Source organism: Dipodomys merriami, unplaced genomic scaffold, assembly GCF_024711535.1.
Source record: "Dipodomys merriami isolate MVZ:Mamm:240054 unplaced genomic scaffold, mDipMer1.0.p SCAF_6, whole genome shotgun sequence".
Lineage (NCBI taxonomy): Eukaryota > Metazoa > Chordata > Mammalia > Rodentia > Heteromyidae > Dipodomys > Dipodomys merriami.
In genome coordinates this window covers 20,264,288-20,282,610 of record NW_027206179.1, presented here as the reverse complement: position 1 = coordinate 20,282,610, position 18,323 = coordinate 20,264,288, and the positions used below count along the sequence as shown (strand labels likewise).

Here is an 18,323-nt window from a genome sequence, read left to right as displayed (position 1 = left end):
TTTGACTGATAAAATAGTTTAGAACTGGAAAAATCACCCTGAAAAAATATTTTTATACATACTTAGGAAGAATCTAATTTGTTTTCTTTCTCTCCTTTTTTAAATAGCATGTTCCATCCTATTCAAGACAGTGCCTGGTATTGTCCCGTAGCCTGGGTTCAGGAGGATGTGACCCCAATGAAAAAGTAAGTATTTAATAATCCTGTCAAGCAGCTACATTGTAATAGTTTTCTTTTCCTTTTGCTAGGTAATGGGGCCTGAACTCAGTAACTTGTATGTGGTAGGCATACATTCTGTTCTTTCAGATAAAATTTCTCATTTTGTTTGCTCAGGCCAGCCTTGTACCTTAATCCACTTGCCTCTACCTCCTGAGTAGCTGGGATTATAGATGTGTGTTACCATGAGTGACTTTTACTTACTTTTTTTTTTTTTGATACTTACATAAGCCTGGTGCTGGTGGCTCACGCCTGTAATCCTAGCTACTGAGGAGGCTGAGATCTGAGGACAGCGATTCAAAGCCAGCCTGGAGTGGGAAAGTCCATGAGACTCTTATCTCCACTAAACCACCAGAAAACCAGAAGAGGCGCTGTGGCTCAAGCGGTGGAGTGCTCACCTTGAGTGGAAGAGCTGTGGGACAGACAGTGCCCAGGCCCAGAGTTCAAGCCCCGGGACCGACAAAACAAACAAACAAAAAAAACAAAAACATAAAATTTGTTAATCATCAAAATAAATAAAACCCCCCACCAATACCTAGGAATGTACTAGGTATTGGTGAAAAAGTAATGACAGAACTCCAAAGCTGAGCCATTCACTGAGCAATTCTGAGGTAGGGTACAGCATGATGGGCATATCCATCCACCAGCTTTGGAAAAGCAGGCTTGCAACTGCTCCCAGTTTATGTCCACTGTCTTGATGTTTTGAACATTGGTAGACAAATTTGCAAGATTGAATTAAAGATAATATTAAGCAAACTGGGTTGTGGATTCCTGTTCATAGTCTAGGCAGGGAAGTCCATGAGACTATCTCCAATTAACAGCCAAAAAAGTCAGAAATGAAGCTGTGGCTCAAGTGGAAGGGTGCCATTCTTGAGTGCAAAAACTAAGGGACAGGCCGGGCGCCAGTGGCTCATACCTGTAATCCTAGCTACTCAGGAGGCTGAGATCTGAGGATCATGGTTCAAAGCCAGCCCGGGCAGGAAAGTCCATGAGACTCTTATCTCCAATAAACCTCTAGAAAACTGGAAGTGGCGCTGTGGCTCAAGAGGTAGAGTGCTCGCCTTGAGCTGAAAAGCACAGGGACAGTGCCCAAGCCCAGGGTTCAAGCCCCATGACCAACCAAAAAAACCCCAAAAAACAAAAAACACCCCAAAAAACTAAGGGACAGTGCCCAAATTCTGCAAGTTCCAGAGGATAATGTTAAACAGCTTTCACACACCAACCATGATATATTTATCACATAATAGTTACTTACAAGCATAATAGTCTATGAAATCAGTTCTGATAACATTCCCATTTTACAAATGAAATCAAGCCTAATCACTACCCTGAATCACAAATTTACCTATGCAAAAGTCTTAAGTTAACAGTGATACTCATATCACAGTGCACTATGGATCAGAAAACTTTTCTGATAAGAAAACTCTCCTGCCAAAAGAAATGCATCTTTATATCAGAAGCACAGAGCAGGAGTCCTGGTATATCATTTGTTTTCCATAAGGTGCCAGGGTAACTCTGGTTGACCCACCTTCATTCAGCACGTGCGAGTTTGAAGTATGTCATCAGATTTGCCAGGTCTGGATCTTCTTTCCCTTATTCTAGTTGATCCTCTGTATTGTCCTATTTTTTTAAATTTAATTTTATTGTCAAGGTGATATACAAAGGGGTCCTATGTTTTTGAATAATCTCTTGAATACTGCTGACATGGGGGCTAGTGATAATGACAGACATCTTGCTTTCTCTTAAGGAGAGATGAGATTATCCAAAAAGAAAGCACCAAGGTCCCAGGAGGACTGACCAACTCAGTCCTCTTGGTCTCTGAATAGGTGACATGCCAGCAGTGGTTTTTACTGCAGTAGTGGGCATTTAAGCATGGGGAAGGGAAAGTGCTGACAGATGAAAACACACAAACCAAAGAACAAAACAAGGCCAGCAATCAGTAGCTCACTATAATCCTCCATACTCAGGAGGCTGAGATCTGAGGATTGAAGTTTGAAGCAAGGCTGGTCAGGAAAGTCTGTGAGACTCTTTATCTTCCGAATTTGATAGTCAGACTTAACATTGTTTTCAAAAGACATAATCTATTTGGTGTGGTATCTTTGGATAGAAGCACAATTGGTACCTGTGTGGAATTATTGAAATTATATCCCACTGTAACAGAGATGGCATATCAGTTATACTTATTAGACTTTCTTCTTATGGACAACTGATAACAGTAAGGATTTTCCAGAATTTAGAAAATAGTCATGTAAATTATTAAGCATTTTTAATTTTTATCTTTTTTGTGCTGATCCTGAGGCTTGAATCAGGGCCTGGGTGCTGTCCCTGAGCTTTTGTGCTCAAGGGTAGAGCTCTACCATTTGAGCATCATTTCTGGCTTTTTGGTGCTTAAAGATAAGAGTTGCACTACTTTCCTGTCCGGGCTGGCTTTAAACTGTGATCCTCAGATATCAACTTCCTGAGTAACTAATATTATAGGTGTCAGCCACAGGTGCTCAGTGGTTTTATTTTTTATTTTTTTGGTTGGTTGTGGGGCCTGAACTCTGGGCTTGGACACTGTCCCTCAGCTCTTCAGCTCAAGGCAAGTGCTCTACCTCTTGAGCCACAGCACCACTTCCAGTTTTCTAGTGGTTTTTATTGGAGATAAGAGTCTCACGGACTTTCTTGCAGGGGCTGGCTTTGAACCGTGATCCTCAGATCTGAGCCTCCTGAGTAGCTAGGCTTACAGGCATGAGCCACTGGCTCCCAGCTTTTTTTTTTTTTTTTAGCACTTTTTTTGAGGAGATGGGTACTAGATTTGAACTAAGGGCTTCAAGCTTTTTTTTTTTTTTTCCATGTATTTATTGATTGTTGACCTTTTGAAAAAGATGGCTTCAAGCTTTTTTTTTTCGTCGTTGTTGTTTGTAGGGTCTGAACTCTGGGCCTGGATGTTGTCCCTCAGCTATTCAGCTCAAGGCTAGCATTCTACCATTTGAGCCACAGCGCCACTTCCGGCTTTTTCTGCTTATGTGGTGCTGAGGAATCGAACCCAGGGCCTCGAGCATGCAAGGCAAGCACTCTACCACTGAGCCACCTTCCCAGCCCCTAGCTTCAAGCTTTTTAAGCAGGCTGTCTTATAACTGAAGCCACTCCACCAATTCCTTTTTAAAAAATTTTTAATTAAAAAAATTTTTTTTTTGTGCTTGTCCTAAGGATTAAACTCAGGGCTTTGGTGTTGTCTCTGAGCTTTTATTTTATTTTATTTTATTTTTACCAATCCTGGGGCTTGAACTCAGGACCTGGGTCTGTCCCTGAGCCTCTCTGTGCTCAAGGCTAGTGTGCTACCACTTGAGCCACAGTGCTACTTCTGGCTTTTTCTGTTTATGTGATACTGAGCAATCGAACCCAGGGCTCCATGCATGCTAGGCAAGCATTCTACCACTAAGCCACATCCCTGAGCTTTTGTGCTCAAAGCTAGTGCTCTACCACTTTAGTCACAACTCTTCTTTCTTTCTTTCTTTCTTTCTTTCTTTCTTTCTTTCTTTCTTTCTTTCTTTCTTTCTTTCTTTCCTTCCTCCCTCCTTCCCTCCCTCCCTCCTTCCTTTCTCCCACCCTCCCTCCCTCCTTTCCCTCCTTCCCTCCTTCCTTCCCTCCCTCCTTCCTTCCTTCCTTCCTTCCTTCCTTCTTTCCCTCCCTCCCTTCCTCCCTCCCTTCCTTCTTTCCCTCCCTCCCTCTTTTTTTTTTTTTTTGTTGTTCATGGGACTTGAACTCTAGCCCTGGGCACTGTCCCTGAGCTCTTCAGTTCAAGGCTAGTGCTCTATCACTTGAGCCACAGCGCTACTTCCGATTTTCTAGTAGTTTATTGGAGATCAGAGTCTCATGTACTTTTCTGCTTGGGCTAGCTTTGAACTGCGATGCTCAGTTCTGAGCCACCTGAGTAGCTAGGATTATAGGCATGAGCCACCAGTACCTGGCTCACAGCTCCATTTCTGGCTTTTGGTGGTTAATTGGAGATGACAGTTTCAGAGACTTTCTTGTCTAGCTTCAAATCATCCTCAGATCTCAGCCTCCCAAGTTGCTAGGAGTACAGGTATGTGCCACTGGTACTCAGCTGCATTGGCTGTATTTGAGATAGAGTCTTGCTTTGTGTTTGAGTTGGTCTGGATTTTAGTCTTCCTATTTGTGCTTCTCTTTGTCCTTGGAGTGATAGGCACACACTACTGAGTCCATCCATCAGTTAGATGGATATGAACTTTTATGCTTGGGATGGCATTGAACCCAATCTCTGTCTCAAAAGTTGCTAGGATTCCAGGCTTGAGCCATTACCTCTAACTTATAAAGTACTTTCGATAGAAATTTATTTTTCTAAAATATTATTTGAAGATTTGCTTTTGTCAGGAGAATTTATCAGTAAGTCAACTTATTACTGATTGATGATTATCAGTCCATTAATGAATAAATTAACCTAGTCAATAGATGCTTTAACAAAGTAATGAGGTCAGAATTTAATTGTTCTCTGATTGTCAATAAACATATTAAATTTATAACATTTAATATTATTCTTGGAAGTAAATTTTCACTAAGATATCTATTGTTAATTGTAGAAAAATGGTTTTTTTTTTGGTCCAAAATAAGATTAAGATTTTCTATTTTTTTCTCTCTGTAGACTTTTGATAAAATTCTTATTGCTAATCGAGGAGAAATTGCATGTAGGGTAAGTAGCATTTAAATTATTTTCCATTTCATTCTATGAAATTGTTCCTCTAAATATGAATATTAATAAATAATACTGATGTATTTTCAATAGGTTATTAAAACTTGCAAGAAGATGGGCATTAAGACAGTTGCCATCCACAGTGATGTTGATGCTAGTTCTGTAAGTATGTTTTTACTTAGTTTAAATACAGATTGGATTTTCGCTGAAGTAGAAAAAAATGTGAAGTTTAATTTTCTTTTGGTCCGCAAAAGTCATCTTCAAATTTTAGAACCGTCTATTTACTACTGTTGTAGTAAGCAAAAGTGGAAGCATCACAATATTCCCTATAATTTTTTGTTTTTCAAAGCCTAAAAACCCAGAATAAAATAAAAAATTGTTAGGTCAATTGTGGTCAGCAAGTTGGTTTAAGGAAAGAAAGCATGAGAAAGTTAGATTTGAAATGTTTATGCAGTACTTCTTTATGAGAGCACTTTTCTCCAGTATAACTCCAGTATCACTAAGGGAATGCTATAATTGTTTAAGCTTTCCTAAATGCTTTAATGTGTTCAGCTAAAAGTTTGATGAATGAGAGATAGCCTGATGCTAATTGGACCTGAACAAAAGAAGGTATAGCATAAAGCGGTGAATGATATATAATTTTATGTGGCATTTTTAACACAGCAGGCATTTTTTAGCAGTAATGAGCTGTGAATGAGTAGAAAAAAAATCCCATGGGAAAAGAATGCAAATTATTAGACTATGGAATGAAGTATTAGTAGATATACTTTAAGGTATTATTATTATTTAAAAATTTTTTTCCACACTACTTTTGATGGGTAGATCTTTTGGTAATGTCTGCTTTCATCGTGTAGTAATTTAATGCAAAGGATTTTCAAGTTTGATGGTGATCCTTAATTTTTGTCTCACTTAGAACTGTTGTTCATTTTGTCTCGTTATAACAAACTTGTTTCGTAACTGTTTATTTAAAAAAAAACCCAAATGGAAATAATTGCAAACTAGCAACCTGAAAACAAATGTTAACTTACAATTTGACAGTTGCATTTAAAATAATTTTTAATGAAAGGTAATTAATTCTGCCTTTTCTGTCTTTTTTTCTTGAAAAAATTTGATTTTGGCTTCTTTGCTAAAATTTGTTTTAACCATGAGAATTTTAGTACTAATTTACATTCCTTATAAGGTAGTTATAATGTAGTTAATGAGAAAACCTTACTTTCATTACCTATTTCTTGATTGGTAATCCAAGGTATTCATCAAAGTCAACTCCTCTAGAAAAAAGTTTATTAAGGTCACCAGGAAGCTAATACTATTTCAGACTGAAAATAGCAGGGAATAAAGCAGGAAATATTGTTCATAATTTAAAATGTGATTTGCGAGGCTTCATAATGGGAACATAACATTCTCAGCTAAAATTCTACAGTAGGGACAAATCAGAGAAATTTGTCTAGTTTTCGCTTCATTCACAAGAGAAGGCTTTTAGCTGAAAAGATGAACTCCTGGAACACACATTTTTGCTTGCTTGACTGCTGATCACAGAGGTTTTCATCTTATCCATATCAGTAATGTGAACAAGCCATGCTATATTCATACATGTTGTTAGTGTTTAAGGTAAACATTTTAATGCTCACCTCACATATTTTATATGTTAATTCAAGGTGAAATGTGAGTTATAGTAGTAAGAAAATACAGCAGTAGTTGATTGCGAAGGCTATTAATTTATCTTAAAACCAAGTACTGTTTTAGTTAAGCAGGAAAAAAGAGTGGCACCAAAAAAAAAAAAAGAAAAAAATCAGTCAACTTGTATCTGTTGCTTGCTCTTCCTCCTCCAACTCTTCTTTCCCTGCCATTTCTCCCCTCTTTCCCACTTTAAAAGTTGTGAAAACAGTTCTTAGCGTGAGAGCTATATAAAAAGTAGTCCTTGGATTGAATCTGGTCTGCTTTTAGTGAGCAATATTGTGCTGACTCACAATAAGTAAATTAATATTTGTGTAAGAAACACTTGTCTGGTATGGTATTTGTCTGGTACTACTGTACTGCCCTAGATTCCTACCTGCCTGCAATATAGGCAAGTTCTTTTTTTTGGTTGTAGGGCCTGAACTCAGGGCCTGGGCAATGTCCTGAGCTTTTTTTGCTCAAGACTAGTGTTCTACCACTTTAAGCCACAGTACCACTTTTGGTTTACTTATAGTTAGTTGGAGATAAAAGTCTCTGGGACTTTCCTTCTTGGGCTGACTTTGAATCTAGATCCTCAGATCTCAGCTTCCTGAGTAGCTAGGATTACAGGCATAAGCCACTGGCACCGGGTTGTTGGTCTTCTTTTTGAAACTGCTTTTCCCTCTCTTGTGTGGGAATTGAACACAGGGCCTTAAACAAGCCCTCTACCACTGATTTGCATACCCAGCCCCCCCCTTTTTTTTAAATGCCTAATGTATTTGAATTCTTTCATCTTCTATTCATTTTTTTAGTTATTTTAAAGGCGCTTGGTATTTTGATTTGTTAGGTGTTTAATTCTGTTTTAGTTCTTATGTGTTGTGTGTGTGTGTGTGTGTGTGTGTGTTAAAGGCGCTTGGTATTTTGATTTGTTAGGTGTTTAATTCTGTTTTAGTTCTTATGTGTTGTGGTGTGTGTGTGTGTGTGTGTGTGTGTGTGTGTGTGTGTGTGTGTGTGTGTGTGTGTGTGTGTGTGTGTGTGTGTGTGTGTGTGTGTGTGTGTGTGTGTGTGTGTGTGTGTGTGTGGCATCTTTTTGTTGAGTTTCAAGAAATGGCCCAGTGGGGATAGGGATTAGGTTTATTTGTTTTAGGCACTTTAGGGTATTATTGGTGCTTTTTCTTTCCTTCCTTCCTTCTTTCCTTCCTTCCTCTCTCTCTTTTTCTCCCTTCCTTCCTTCCTTCCTTCCTTCCTTCCTTCCTTCCTTCCTTCCTTCCTTCCTTCCTTCCTCCATCTCTCTCTCCCTCTTTCCCTCCCTTTCTCTCTCTCTCTCTCTCTCTTTCTTCTTTTGGTCATGGGGCTTGAACTCAGGGCCTATGCTCTGTCCCTGAGCTAGCGCTCTACCACTTTCAGACACAGCGCTACATGCTGGCTTTGAACTGGAATCCTCAGCTCTCAATCTCCTGAGTGGCTAGGATTACAGGTATGAGCCACTGGCACCTGGCTCTGGTGCTTATTTTTATATTTCTTGGCATGAAGGTTTCTGCATTATTTGGATACTAAGAACAAAATGAGATTGCATATACACAGGTACCTATTGGGTAGGCCCATGGTATCTGATTTGTAGAGGAGACTTTATCCTTTACTTTGACCATAGAGATACTGATAAAAAGTAATTGTTTCTCTGAGTACTAGTAGGTTGATTCCCTGCCCCCTTCCTGATTGAGAATGTAACCTTCTGGCACGCTGGTCTTTTTCTAGGAAGTTTTTCTTTGAATCTTTAACTTTAAACAGTGTCTGGTTTCTTTCTTAGAGTTCAAACTTAATCCTTTGGGTAAGATTCTTATTTTTCAAAATTATCACTGGTATTTGCTGTTATGGATATAGTATTTCTTTAGCTTCCTCTTTTTTTTTCTTTTTTGGCTGTGCTAGGGATTGAATTTAGGGCATTGTTCATGCTAGTTAAGTACTCTACCCCTCCCTCCCTCCCTCCCTCCCTTCCTTCCTTCCTTCCTTCCTCCCTCCCTTCCTTCCTTCCTTCCTTCCTTCCTTCCTTCCTTCCTTCCTTCCTTCCTTCCTTCCTTCCTTCCTTCCTTCCTTCCTCCCTCCCCCTCTCCCCCCTCCCTTTCTTTTTTCTTTCTATGTGGGTTCTGGGGCTGGAACTCTGGGCCTGGGTGCTCTCCCTGAGCTTTTTTGCTCAAGGCTAGTGTTCTACCCCTTGAGCTCCAGATCCAACTGAGTAGCTAGGAATACAGGTGTGAGCCTCTGCCACCCAGTCTCATCTTTGTTTTTTTTTTTTTTTTTTTCCTGCTTATGTGGTGCTGAGGAATTGAACCCAGGGCCTCATGCATGCAAGGCAAGCACTCTACCACTGAGCCACCTTCCCAGCCCCTCATCTTTGTTTTTGATCCCTGGAGATTCCTTGTAAATTCTTGTGAGCCAAGCTATTCATTTAAAGAATGTTCCTTATCTTTAGTCTAGGATTTTAGGTGTTTCTAGGTAGAATTCGTGGGTTATCTTGTTGGATTGTTGTACCTAACTTATTCTCTACTGAGGAAGTTATTTCCTCCTGTTGTTCGAGTAGACTGACCTCCAGCAGACATAATGCCAGTATATTTACAGTGATGAGATTAGTGCCACCGCATCCAGTAGATGAGGTCAAGCAGTGTAAAAGTACTCCAATGGGAAATAGTCAGGGTAGGTAGCAAAATGGGAGTGAAGTCTCTTAAGAAGTGTTTTAAGAAGTTGAATTATTTTTTTAATGGGTAATAATTTACTAAGAGAAGACAGATCTAGTACAGGACTTTGTCCAGCTATGATTTTTTTTTTTTTTTGGACAGTCATGGGGCTTGAACTCTGGGCCTGGGCCCTGTCCCTGAGCTTCTTAGCTCAAGGAAAGTGCTCTACCACTAGAGCCACAGCACCACTTCCTGTTTTCTAGTGGTTTAATGGAGATAAGAGTTTCATGGACTTTCCTGCCTGGGTTGGCTTTGAACTGTGATCCTCAGATCTCAGCCTTCTGAGTAGCTAGGATTACAGACATGAGTCACCAGCCCCTGGTCAGCTGAGATTTTTGACTGGGATTGTTTTGTATTTGTAGGTCAATTAGAATACAACTCTTATGACCTTAAGGATTTTTTTTTTGTTGTTGTTGTTGGTCCTGGGGCTTGAACTCTGGGCTTGGGTGCTGTCCCTCAACAATTCAGCTCAAGGCGGGCACTCTACCACTTAAGCCATAGCACTATTTCCGGTTTTCTAGTGGTGGTTTTCTAGTGGTTTATTGGAGATAGGAGTCTCACGGGGTTTTCTGCACCAGCTGGCTTTGAACCATGATCCTCAGATCTCAGCCTCCTGAGTAGCTAGGATTACAGGCGTGAGCCACCAGCGCCCGGCTGTTACGACCTTAAGTTTTTTACCCATGAATGTGTGATGTTCTCAAATGTACTTAAGTTGCTTTAATTTCTTCCAATGATGTTTTGTGGGTTTAATTGCAAATTTATATGAGTATAAGTTTACAAATTTATGTTTTGTTTTTTTGTTATAATTATTCCTAAATATTTTATTACTTTCAATGTCTTTATAAGCATAATTATTTTAATATTAATTTTTTGTTGCTTACCTAGGTATACATACAATTGATTTTCATCTGATTTTGTATCTTGCAAACTGCTTAAGCTTTTATTAGTTCTAATAGTTTGTTAGTTGATTCTGTAAGGTTCTCTAACATTTATGCCATGTATGCCATGGGATTGTTTTACTTGTTTCTTTCTGGATGCTTTTTATTTCATTTTATATTTTTCTTTGCTTTGATTTTCTAGAACAGTGTTGCACAGAAGTGTTGAGAGCAGGCATACTTGTCTTGTTCCTTGTCTTTTTGTTTTGCTTTGTTTTCTTCTTCTTCTTTTTTTTTTTTTTTTTTTTTTTTCTTTTGGTCCTTTGGCTTGAACTCTGGGCCTGGGTGCTGTCCTTGATCTCCTTTTTGCTCAAGGCTAGCTACCACTTGAGCCACAGCCCAACTTCTGGCTTTTCCTGTGATTAATTGGAGATAAGTCTTAGACTTTCCTGTTTGGGCTGGCATTGAGTAACTAGGATTGCAGGAGTAAGCCACCAGTGCTGGGCCATGGTTTTTTTTTTTTTTTTTGATAATATTTTAATTGATTTTTGAGCTAATTAAAGATAATAATAAATACATAGAAATATTAATTGATTTTTAGAAACAGAGTCAGTCTTTCATTGTGGGGATAAATCCTTGTTGTGTTGTGTAATCTGTTGTATGTGATGTTGGATTTAGTTGGTTAGTATTTTGAATCCATATCTGTAAAAGATACTGACTTGTAGTTTTCATGTGATAGCTTTAGTTGGTATTACATGGAACTGGCCTCATAAGTTTGAAAGTTGTCTTAAATCTTCTGCTTTTTGAGAAGAGTTGTTGGAAAATCAATATTTTTCTTTAAATGTTTGGTGGAACTCACCAGTTCAGCTATCTGGGTATGGGATTTTCTGTGGGTAGTTTTCTTTCTTTACTTTTATTGGTTTGTTAAAAAATTCAATTTCTTTTGTCAATGATTGTAGTTTTAATCTTTCTAGGAATTTTATCTTTATGTCTAAAAGGTGGTAAGTAATGTTTCTTTCTTGATTTTAAACATTTGAGTCACCATACCCTGGGGACTTCCTGATTTTATATAGAGAAACTGAGTACTTTAAACACTTGTTTGTCCTAAATTAATCTGTACATTTTTCTGTTAAATCCTGATAAATACAATGTATTGTTTTTTTTGTTAACAAAAGAGTAAATATACAAGAACGACCTAGAAAATTCTGAGGAAAATTGATAGGGGGAATACCCTAACTTATTAAAATGTATTATAAAATAGACATAAATTGGGAGCACTTATAAACATGGGTTCAAGAAGAAGAGACAAGCCTATAGGATAACTTCATTAGATTTTAGGCAGTGCTAAACATAGGAGGGTTTCTTTGTTATTGGTAGTTCTAGAGAAGATAAATATAAAGGAAAATTTTTCTCCTTCCTTCCTTCCTTCCTTTCTTTTTCTTTTTCTTTTTTGGTGGTTGTGGGGCTTGAACTCTGGGCCTGGGCGCTTGTCCCTCAGCTCTTCAGCTCAAGGCGAGCGCTCTACCACTTGAGCTACAGCGCCACTTCCGGTTTTCTAGTGGTTTATTGGAGATAGGAGTCTCACCATCTCTCCTGCCTGGGCTGGCTTTGAACCATGATCCTCAGATCTCAGCCTCCTGAGTAGCTAGGATTACAGGCGTGAGCCACCGGCGCCCGGCTTCTTTCTTTCTTTCTTTCTTTCTTTCTTTCTTTCTTTCTTTCTTTCTTTCTTTCTTTCTTTCTTTCTTTCTTTCTTTCTTTCTTCTCTCTTTCTTTCTCTCTTTCTCTCTTTCTCTCTTTCTTTCTCTCTCTCTCTCTCTCTCCCCTTCCTTCCTTTCTCTCTTTTCCTTCCATTCTCTCTCTTTCTTTTCTTTCTTTCTTTCATTCTTTCTTTCTTTCTTCCTCTCTTTCTTTCTTTTTCTGGCAGTACTGGAATTTGCTTGCACTTGGTTAGAAGCTGTGCTTGCTGCCATTTTTCACTGGTTATTTTAGGATAGGAGGCATATCTAACTGCTTCCTGATGTCATTGGGATCAAAGATGCATGCTACTATTTCAAATTTCACTTTTGGGGAGATGGAATCTCAGGGGCTTTTCTGCTGGGCTGGCCTGGCCCTGTGATCCTCACAATCTCAGACTCCCACGTAGCTTAGGATGTCAGGTTCATGCTCCTATGCTCTGGGATGAGAAGGAAGTCTTTCAGACTTTTCTGTCCAGGCTAGCCTTGAACCTTGATCCTCTTAAATTGCTTAAGTTTATAAATTTGAGCCACTGGTACCTGTCTAAAAATGAGAAATGTTTAATAGTTTTAGTGGAATTTCTACATGGCAGGTATATATCACTTCAATAGTTTGATGAACAGTGGGAACAAAGAAATTGAGAATTCAGATATTATACCTCTGCTCCTCAGAATGTACTTGAGTAACTTTCATGTATTATTTCATGTTCTAAGTAAAATGACTAGAATTTTTCTTCACAGAGAAGCAATAATATTATTTATATGAAAACACTAAGAGTTTTAATTTTTAAAAATGAGATTTCATTGAGTTAAATGAAAAGCACTTGAAGTCTTTATTTCAAATGAGATTAGTCTATATTTCAGCCTTTGACCTCTTTTCTGGTTGTGCCTCTGAACTGAACTCATCAGTGTTCTGTTGCTTTGAGTACAATCATGTTGACTTGAAATGAGAAGTATCTGATATTTGCTGAATGGAAGCAAAAACCTAAAATCATGAAAGTACTCATTGTGACTCACATCTTACCCAGACAGCCTGCTGTTTAAAATATGATTTCTGGTGTGTATTGGAGTCTCAGTCTTACGATTCTGTAATGAGATTGAGTGGGATTTCCTGTGAACACTCTGGGATGATAGACAGAAAGGTGAGGGCAATCATCACTTTTCATGCCTACCCTTGATAATATTTCCCTTCTGGCTGGGGGAGACTGAGAACAAATAGGACTTCGTGATGTCTAAGTTGTTAGTGTATGTTGGTTCCAGCTGAACAAACTGGAGGGTAATAATCAGAGAAGTGGAGATAAAATACATTAATGTAGGCTAAGGTATAGAAGATCTTAGGGGAAAACATCAAAATTTTATGGAGTGGTTGGACTATCTTATTTTACATCTTTCCATATATATAACTTTGTTTGCATATCCTTATTTTCATACTAGAGATGTAAAGATTACAGCAATTTAGAAATCTCAGTCATTAATTTTTTTCTTCTTTACATGATTCCAGCATATTTTTCAATATTTTTTGGTTCAGCAGGAGTTACAGTTCTTTTTCTTTTTTTTTGTCAGTCATGGGGCTTGAACTCTGGGCCTGGGTGCTATCCCTGAGCTCTTCAGCTCAAGGCTGGTGCTCTACCACTTTGAGCCACAGCACCACTTCCGGTTTGCTGTGGTTGGAGTTAAGAGTCTCGTGGACTTTTTCCTGCTGGGGCTGGCTTTGAACCATGATCCTCAGATCTGAGCCCCCTGAGTAGGTAGGATTACAGGTGTGAGCCATCAGCTCCCTGCTCTCTGCAATTCTTAAATGCTTTAAAATGCTTTTAAAAATTAAAAAAAACATATAAAACATGTATAAGTTAGAAAAATTACAAAATCTGTTAATGAACTTACTAAGTAGACATTATCATTGATCCTCAAACAGGAATAAATGACGAAGGTCATTACCTTTTTTTTTTTTTTTTTTGAGCTCTGGGCTTGGGCGCTGTCCCTGAGCTCTTCAGCTCAAGGCAGTTGCTCTACCACTTGAGCCACAGTGCCACTTCTGGTTTTCTGTGGTTATTTGGTGATAAGAATCTCAGACTTTCCTGCCTGAGTTGGCTTTGAACCCTGATCCTCAGATCTCAGCTTCCTGAGTAGCTAGGATTTCAGGTGTGAGCCAGTGGCGCCCTGCTCAAGTTATCTTTTATGTCAGGTAATCTTTTATGTGCGTGCATGTGTGTGTGCATGCGTGTGTGTGTGTGTGTGTGTGTGTGTGTGTGTGTGTGTGTGTGTTATGTGAGTACACTTGAGCTGAGATAGTATGTTTAATGACATTCTTAAATTACCTTTACTAGTAAAGGATGCTAAAATGCTGGCCATTTTGTTCTATACTTCCCAGTTGGGCTTAATTAGGTCAGAAACACTTATAGACATTTAAATTACAATAGGAAATCTATATGATCATTCATGCAAAAAATACTTGTAATTGTCATCCTTCAATAAGAAGTTTCATTAACAACATAAAGTCTCATGGCAAAACCTCTGAGTAGTGACTAAATTAATAGCAATTACATATTCCATTTAATTGAAAGGAAAGGAAAGGATTTGTTTCACGAAGGTGATTTAGATCTCAGAGTATTTTTTTCTGTCTCTATCCTTCCTTCCTAATTTCTTGTGCCAGTTTGAACTCAGGGTCTGAGCTCTGTCTCAGCTGCTCATTTTTTTTTAGATTTTTTTAATTTTTTTATTTTTTTGCTGGTCCTGGGTCTTGAACTCTAGGCCTGCGTACTATCCCTGAGCTTCTTTTGCTCAAGGCTAGTGCTTTACCCCTTGAGCCACAGTGCCACTTCCAACGTTTTCTAAGTAGTTTATTGGAGATAAGAGTCTCATGACTTTACTGCTGGAACCTTCATCCTTAGCTTTCAGCCTCCTGAGTAGCTAGGATTACAGGTGTGAGCCACTGGTGTCTACTCTTAAGTTTTTGTTTTTGTTTTTTTTTCCTTTTAAACTGAAGGCTAGCATTTTACTACTGAAGCCACAGCCCTGCTTCCATCTTTATAGTGGGTAATTGTTGATGAGAGTGTCAGGTACTTTCCTGCTTGGGCTGGCTTTGAACTGTGACTCTCAGATCTCAACCTCCCCAGTGGCTAGGATTACAGGTAGGAGCCAAGAGCACCTGGTTGTATTTTTGATTTTTAAGCTTTTATTAAAATGAGTTATCTTTTCAAGGAGATTCTGTCATTACGTTTCATTACTTTTTTTTTTTTTTGTGGTGCTTAGGAATGAACTCGGGACCCTGTATGTATAATGCTAAGTGTTCTACCATTGAGCTCACCAGCGCTCCATTCCACTCTGTATCTTGAGATGTAGTTTATGTGGTCTAGGCTGGTCTTAAAGTCCTGTACTGAAGTGATCTTTTTGTCTTAGCCTCCTGAGTTGCTAAGCCTATAGACCTGTATCACCACACATAGCTAATCCAAGTTTTCATTTTTTTTAAAAATTTAATTTAATTTTATTTGTGAACATACTGTACAGAGGAGTTACAATTACATGGGCAGGATAATGTGTACATTTCTTACCAAGCATTGCAGCCTCCTCCTTTATTTACCCTTCACATCCCTTCCCAGCCTCCCCCCTCCCCCCATCCCAATCTCCCCCCCCCCCCCCCCCCCCGCACCGACCGACGTTGTAAAGCTCATTTTGGACATGACAACTTGTACTTCTCATTGTTGCAACAGGTCCACCTGTATCCTTAAACAACTGGTTTTTCCCCATCTCTTCCACAAGTTATACTGACATCAAATATAGTGAAAGCAGGGGTTATACTGTGGGGGAGGGACATACAAAGCAACAAAGAGATAATCTTATAAATGCGTTAGAAACACATGCATGAAAGAAAAAAACATTAAAATACACATCTAAGGGTTCATTTTCCTGACATCACATTATCTGACCTTTTCCGCTTGACTCATACATATACTAGATATTACAAATCCAAGTTTTCATTTTTATTGTGTGTGCTGGTCCTGGGGTCCCTAAGCTTTTTTGCTGAACACGAGCACTCTGCTAGTTGAACCACAGCTCTACTTATGGCTTTTTGGTAGTTAATTAGAGGTAAGAATCTCATGGACTAACTACCCTAGCTAGGTTTGAATTGTAATGCTCATATCTCAGCTTCCTGAGTAGTTAGGATTATAGGTGTGAGCCACTGGCTCAGACTAAAGTCTACTTACTAAAGGCTAATCTCATCTAAAAATACCTTCACAGAAATATCCAAATGTGTCTAACCAAAACCAGAGTAGTACTGCTGGCCTAGTAGAGTTAACCTGAGTAGGCTGAAACCAGCAGGTGCCTGCTGTTGAAGGGCTTTAAACTGTCATACTTGCGCTTTTTGCTCCTTTTTTTTCTTTTAGCTTACAGAAAGGCAGTTTATTAACAGAAAATAATTTGAAGAGTTCGTGGCCTCCCTTCTTGGGGGTGCTGTCAGAGGGGATGGGGGTGGCATCCTCAATCCTCCTAGTCTTCATACCTGAGCAAGCAAGGGCTCTCTGAGGGCTGCCTGGGCTCTAGGTCAAGGGGTCTTGCCAGAAAGATTGGTGATGTGGACGAAGATGTTGTTGAAGGATGTAAAGATGTGGCAGACACCAAATACATTCTCTCCTTCAGCCACCTGTGGTCCAAAGCAGATGACCTGTTCTTTCTTTTCCTTCCCTTTGTAAAGTGACATTTCTGTGCGTTACCAGACTCCACCATGAGAAAGAAAGGGCACTTAAAATTTGTCTTCTAGTGAAGACAAATATTAAGAATACAATCTGGCCTTAGATAAATTTAAAACATTAGACTTTGCTGTGAAGATACAATCAGAAGAAAGCATTTAGGAAGTTAACACGTTCTTTTTCCTTTCTTTTCTGCTATTACCATAATTGGAAAACTTACTTTGCAGAAACATTATACTCTCAATTTTAAACATTTTGATTATCTTTGGCCTGGCTAAATTACCGTCTCTGCATTTTTGGGTAAAATGGAGTATGATAGGATCCCTGGTAGGAATTTGTTCACATTAATATGGCTCATCAGGGACATTATATTTAATTGGAGATCCTGCAGAATAGTAGCAGGAGGCTGAAGAGAATTATTTAGCATTAGCAATGGCTCGTCTGGGAGTTGTACACTAATCAAGGCACTGGAGTGGTAGCGGTGGGGATGATGGGAATTATGACGATTATGACATGTAAGCGTGTCTGCATGTGAACTGGACAGGCAATGAGTTAATCAAGAAGTATATTAAATGGCTCCCATGCTGATTCATTATTATCTACCATAGTGCCTGTCAGGTTGTGTATTTAAAAAATACAATTATTGCTGAATTCAATATGTATGTGAGCTGAATCAGCCATCATTCTTTGCTTTCAGTAAAATAATCTTAAGGGGCTAGGGATGTGGCTTAGTGGTAGAGGACTTAACTAACATGCATGAGGTACTGGGTTCAATTCCTTGGTACCACATAAATAAACCAAATTAAAAAAATCTTAAATTGACATACACATAAAGTTATATCACTGTTGATTGTGAGATTCATGTGGTACTTCTTTAGTACTTTAAAGTCTTTAGTTTCAGATTCATTTAAAAATGTTGTTTGCTTTGCCCTCACCTATATTCATTTTAATACTGTAATACGGTAGGTTATTTTCAATAGCATAAACAGTTTGGGTTAAAAATAAAATTTATGTATCTTTATTTTCCATGTTGAAAAAAATAATCTAGCATTTGAGAGGGAAATTAATGTTTAACACATGAAGTTACAGAAAAATCAAAGCATTAATCTTTTCCACCATCAAGACGCTTCAGAGCTGGGGTTGGGGTGGGAAGCGTCTTTGCTGTGGTGGGTGGTCTCTTGTGCCAGGTAGACCCATTCTGTGCCCAGCATGGTTAGAGCCATCTGTCATGAAACCATCAGCTAGAAATGCTAGAAATGTACATATTTTGGGGAAATGGAACTAATAAATTGAATTGCTTTTAGAAAACAAATTGAAATGCAGCATAAATCCATGAGCAAACTAGATTATTTTTGTAGACAAATTTACAGTTACCATACAGATGAACACCCAAGGTTTTTTTTTTTTTTTATTATAAGCACTGCCAAATTCAATAAAACTTTCTACGAAATGGAGACCTTTATATATTAACTTAATTAAAGCAATATTATGGATAATACTCCAAGTGTTAACCTGTAGGGGGTTGTTATTGAAATTCATTATCTATGGAGTCAGTGTTAGTGGTCAGCAGCAGCAGATTTCAAACTTGCAACCAAGACCCTCCCTTGGGAGCTGTGAGCTCAGCAGGTTAAATTGTCAAAACCCAGCAAAGCTTCTTAAAAGACTGATAGTTTAAGCCCCCTGGAGTTAAAGGTAAACCAATCATTCCAGTCAGGAAGGACTATGACTTTA

The 18,323-nt window shown here is 38.7% G+C and overlaps 1 protein-coding gene across 1 annotated transcript in view; it reads left to right on the top strand.

Moving 5' to 3' along the window:
- Pcca (propionyl-CoA carboxylase subunit alpha) overlaps positions 1–18,323 on the top strand; it is a 296,255-nt gene that overhangs the window by 14,569 nt on the left and 263,363 nt on the right. Inside the window, exons 2-4 of the mRNA XM_070002672.1 lie at positions 108–185; positions 4,861–4,908; positions 5,002–5,070. Of these exons, the coding sequence (XP_069858773.1) occupies positions 108–185; positions 4,861–4,908; positions 5,002–5,070 (195 nt within the window). The remainder of the gene's footprint in view (positions 1–107; positions 186–4,860; positions 4,909–5,001; positions 5,071–18,323) is intronic.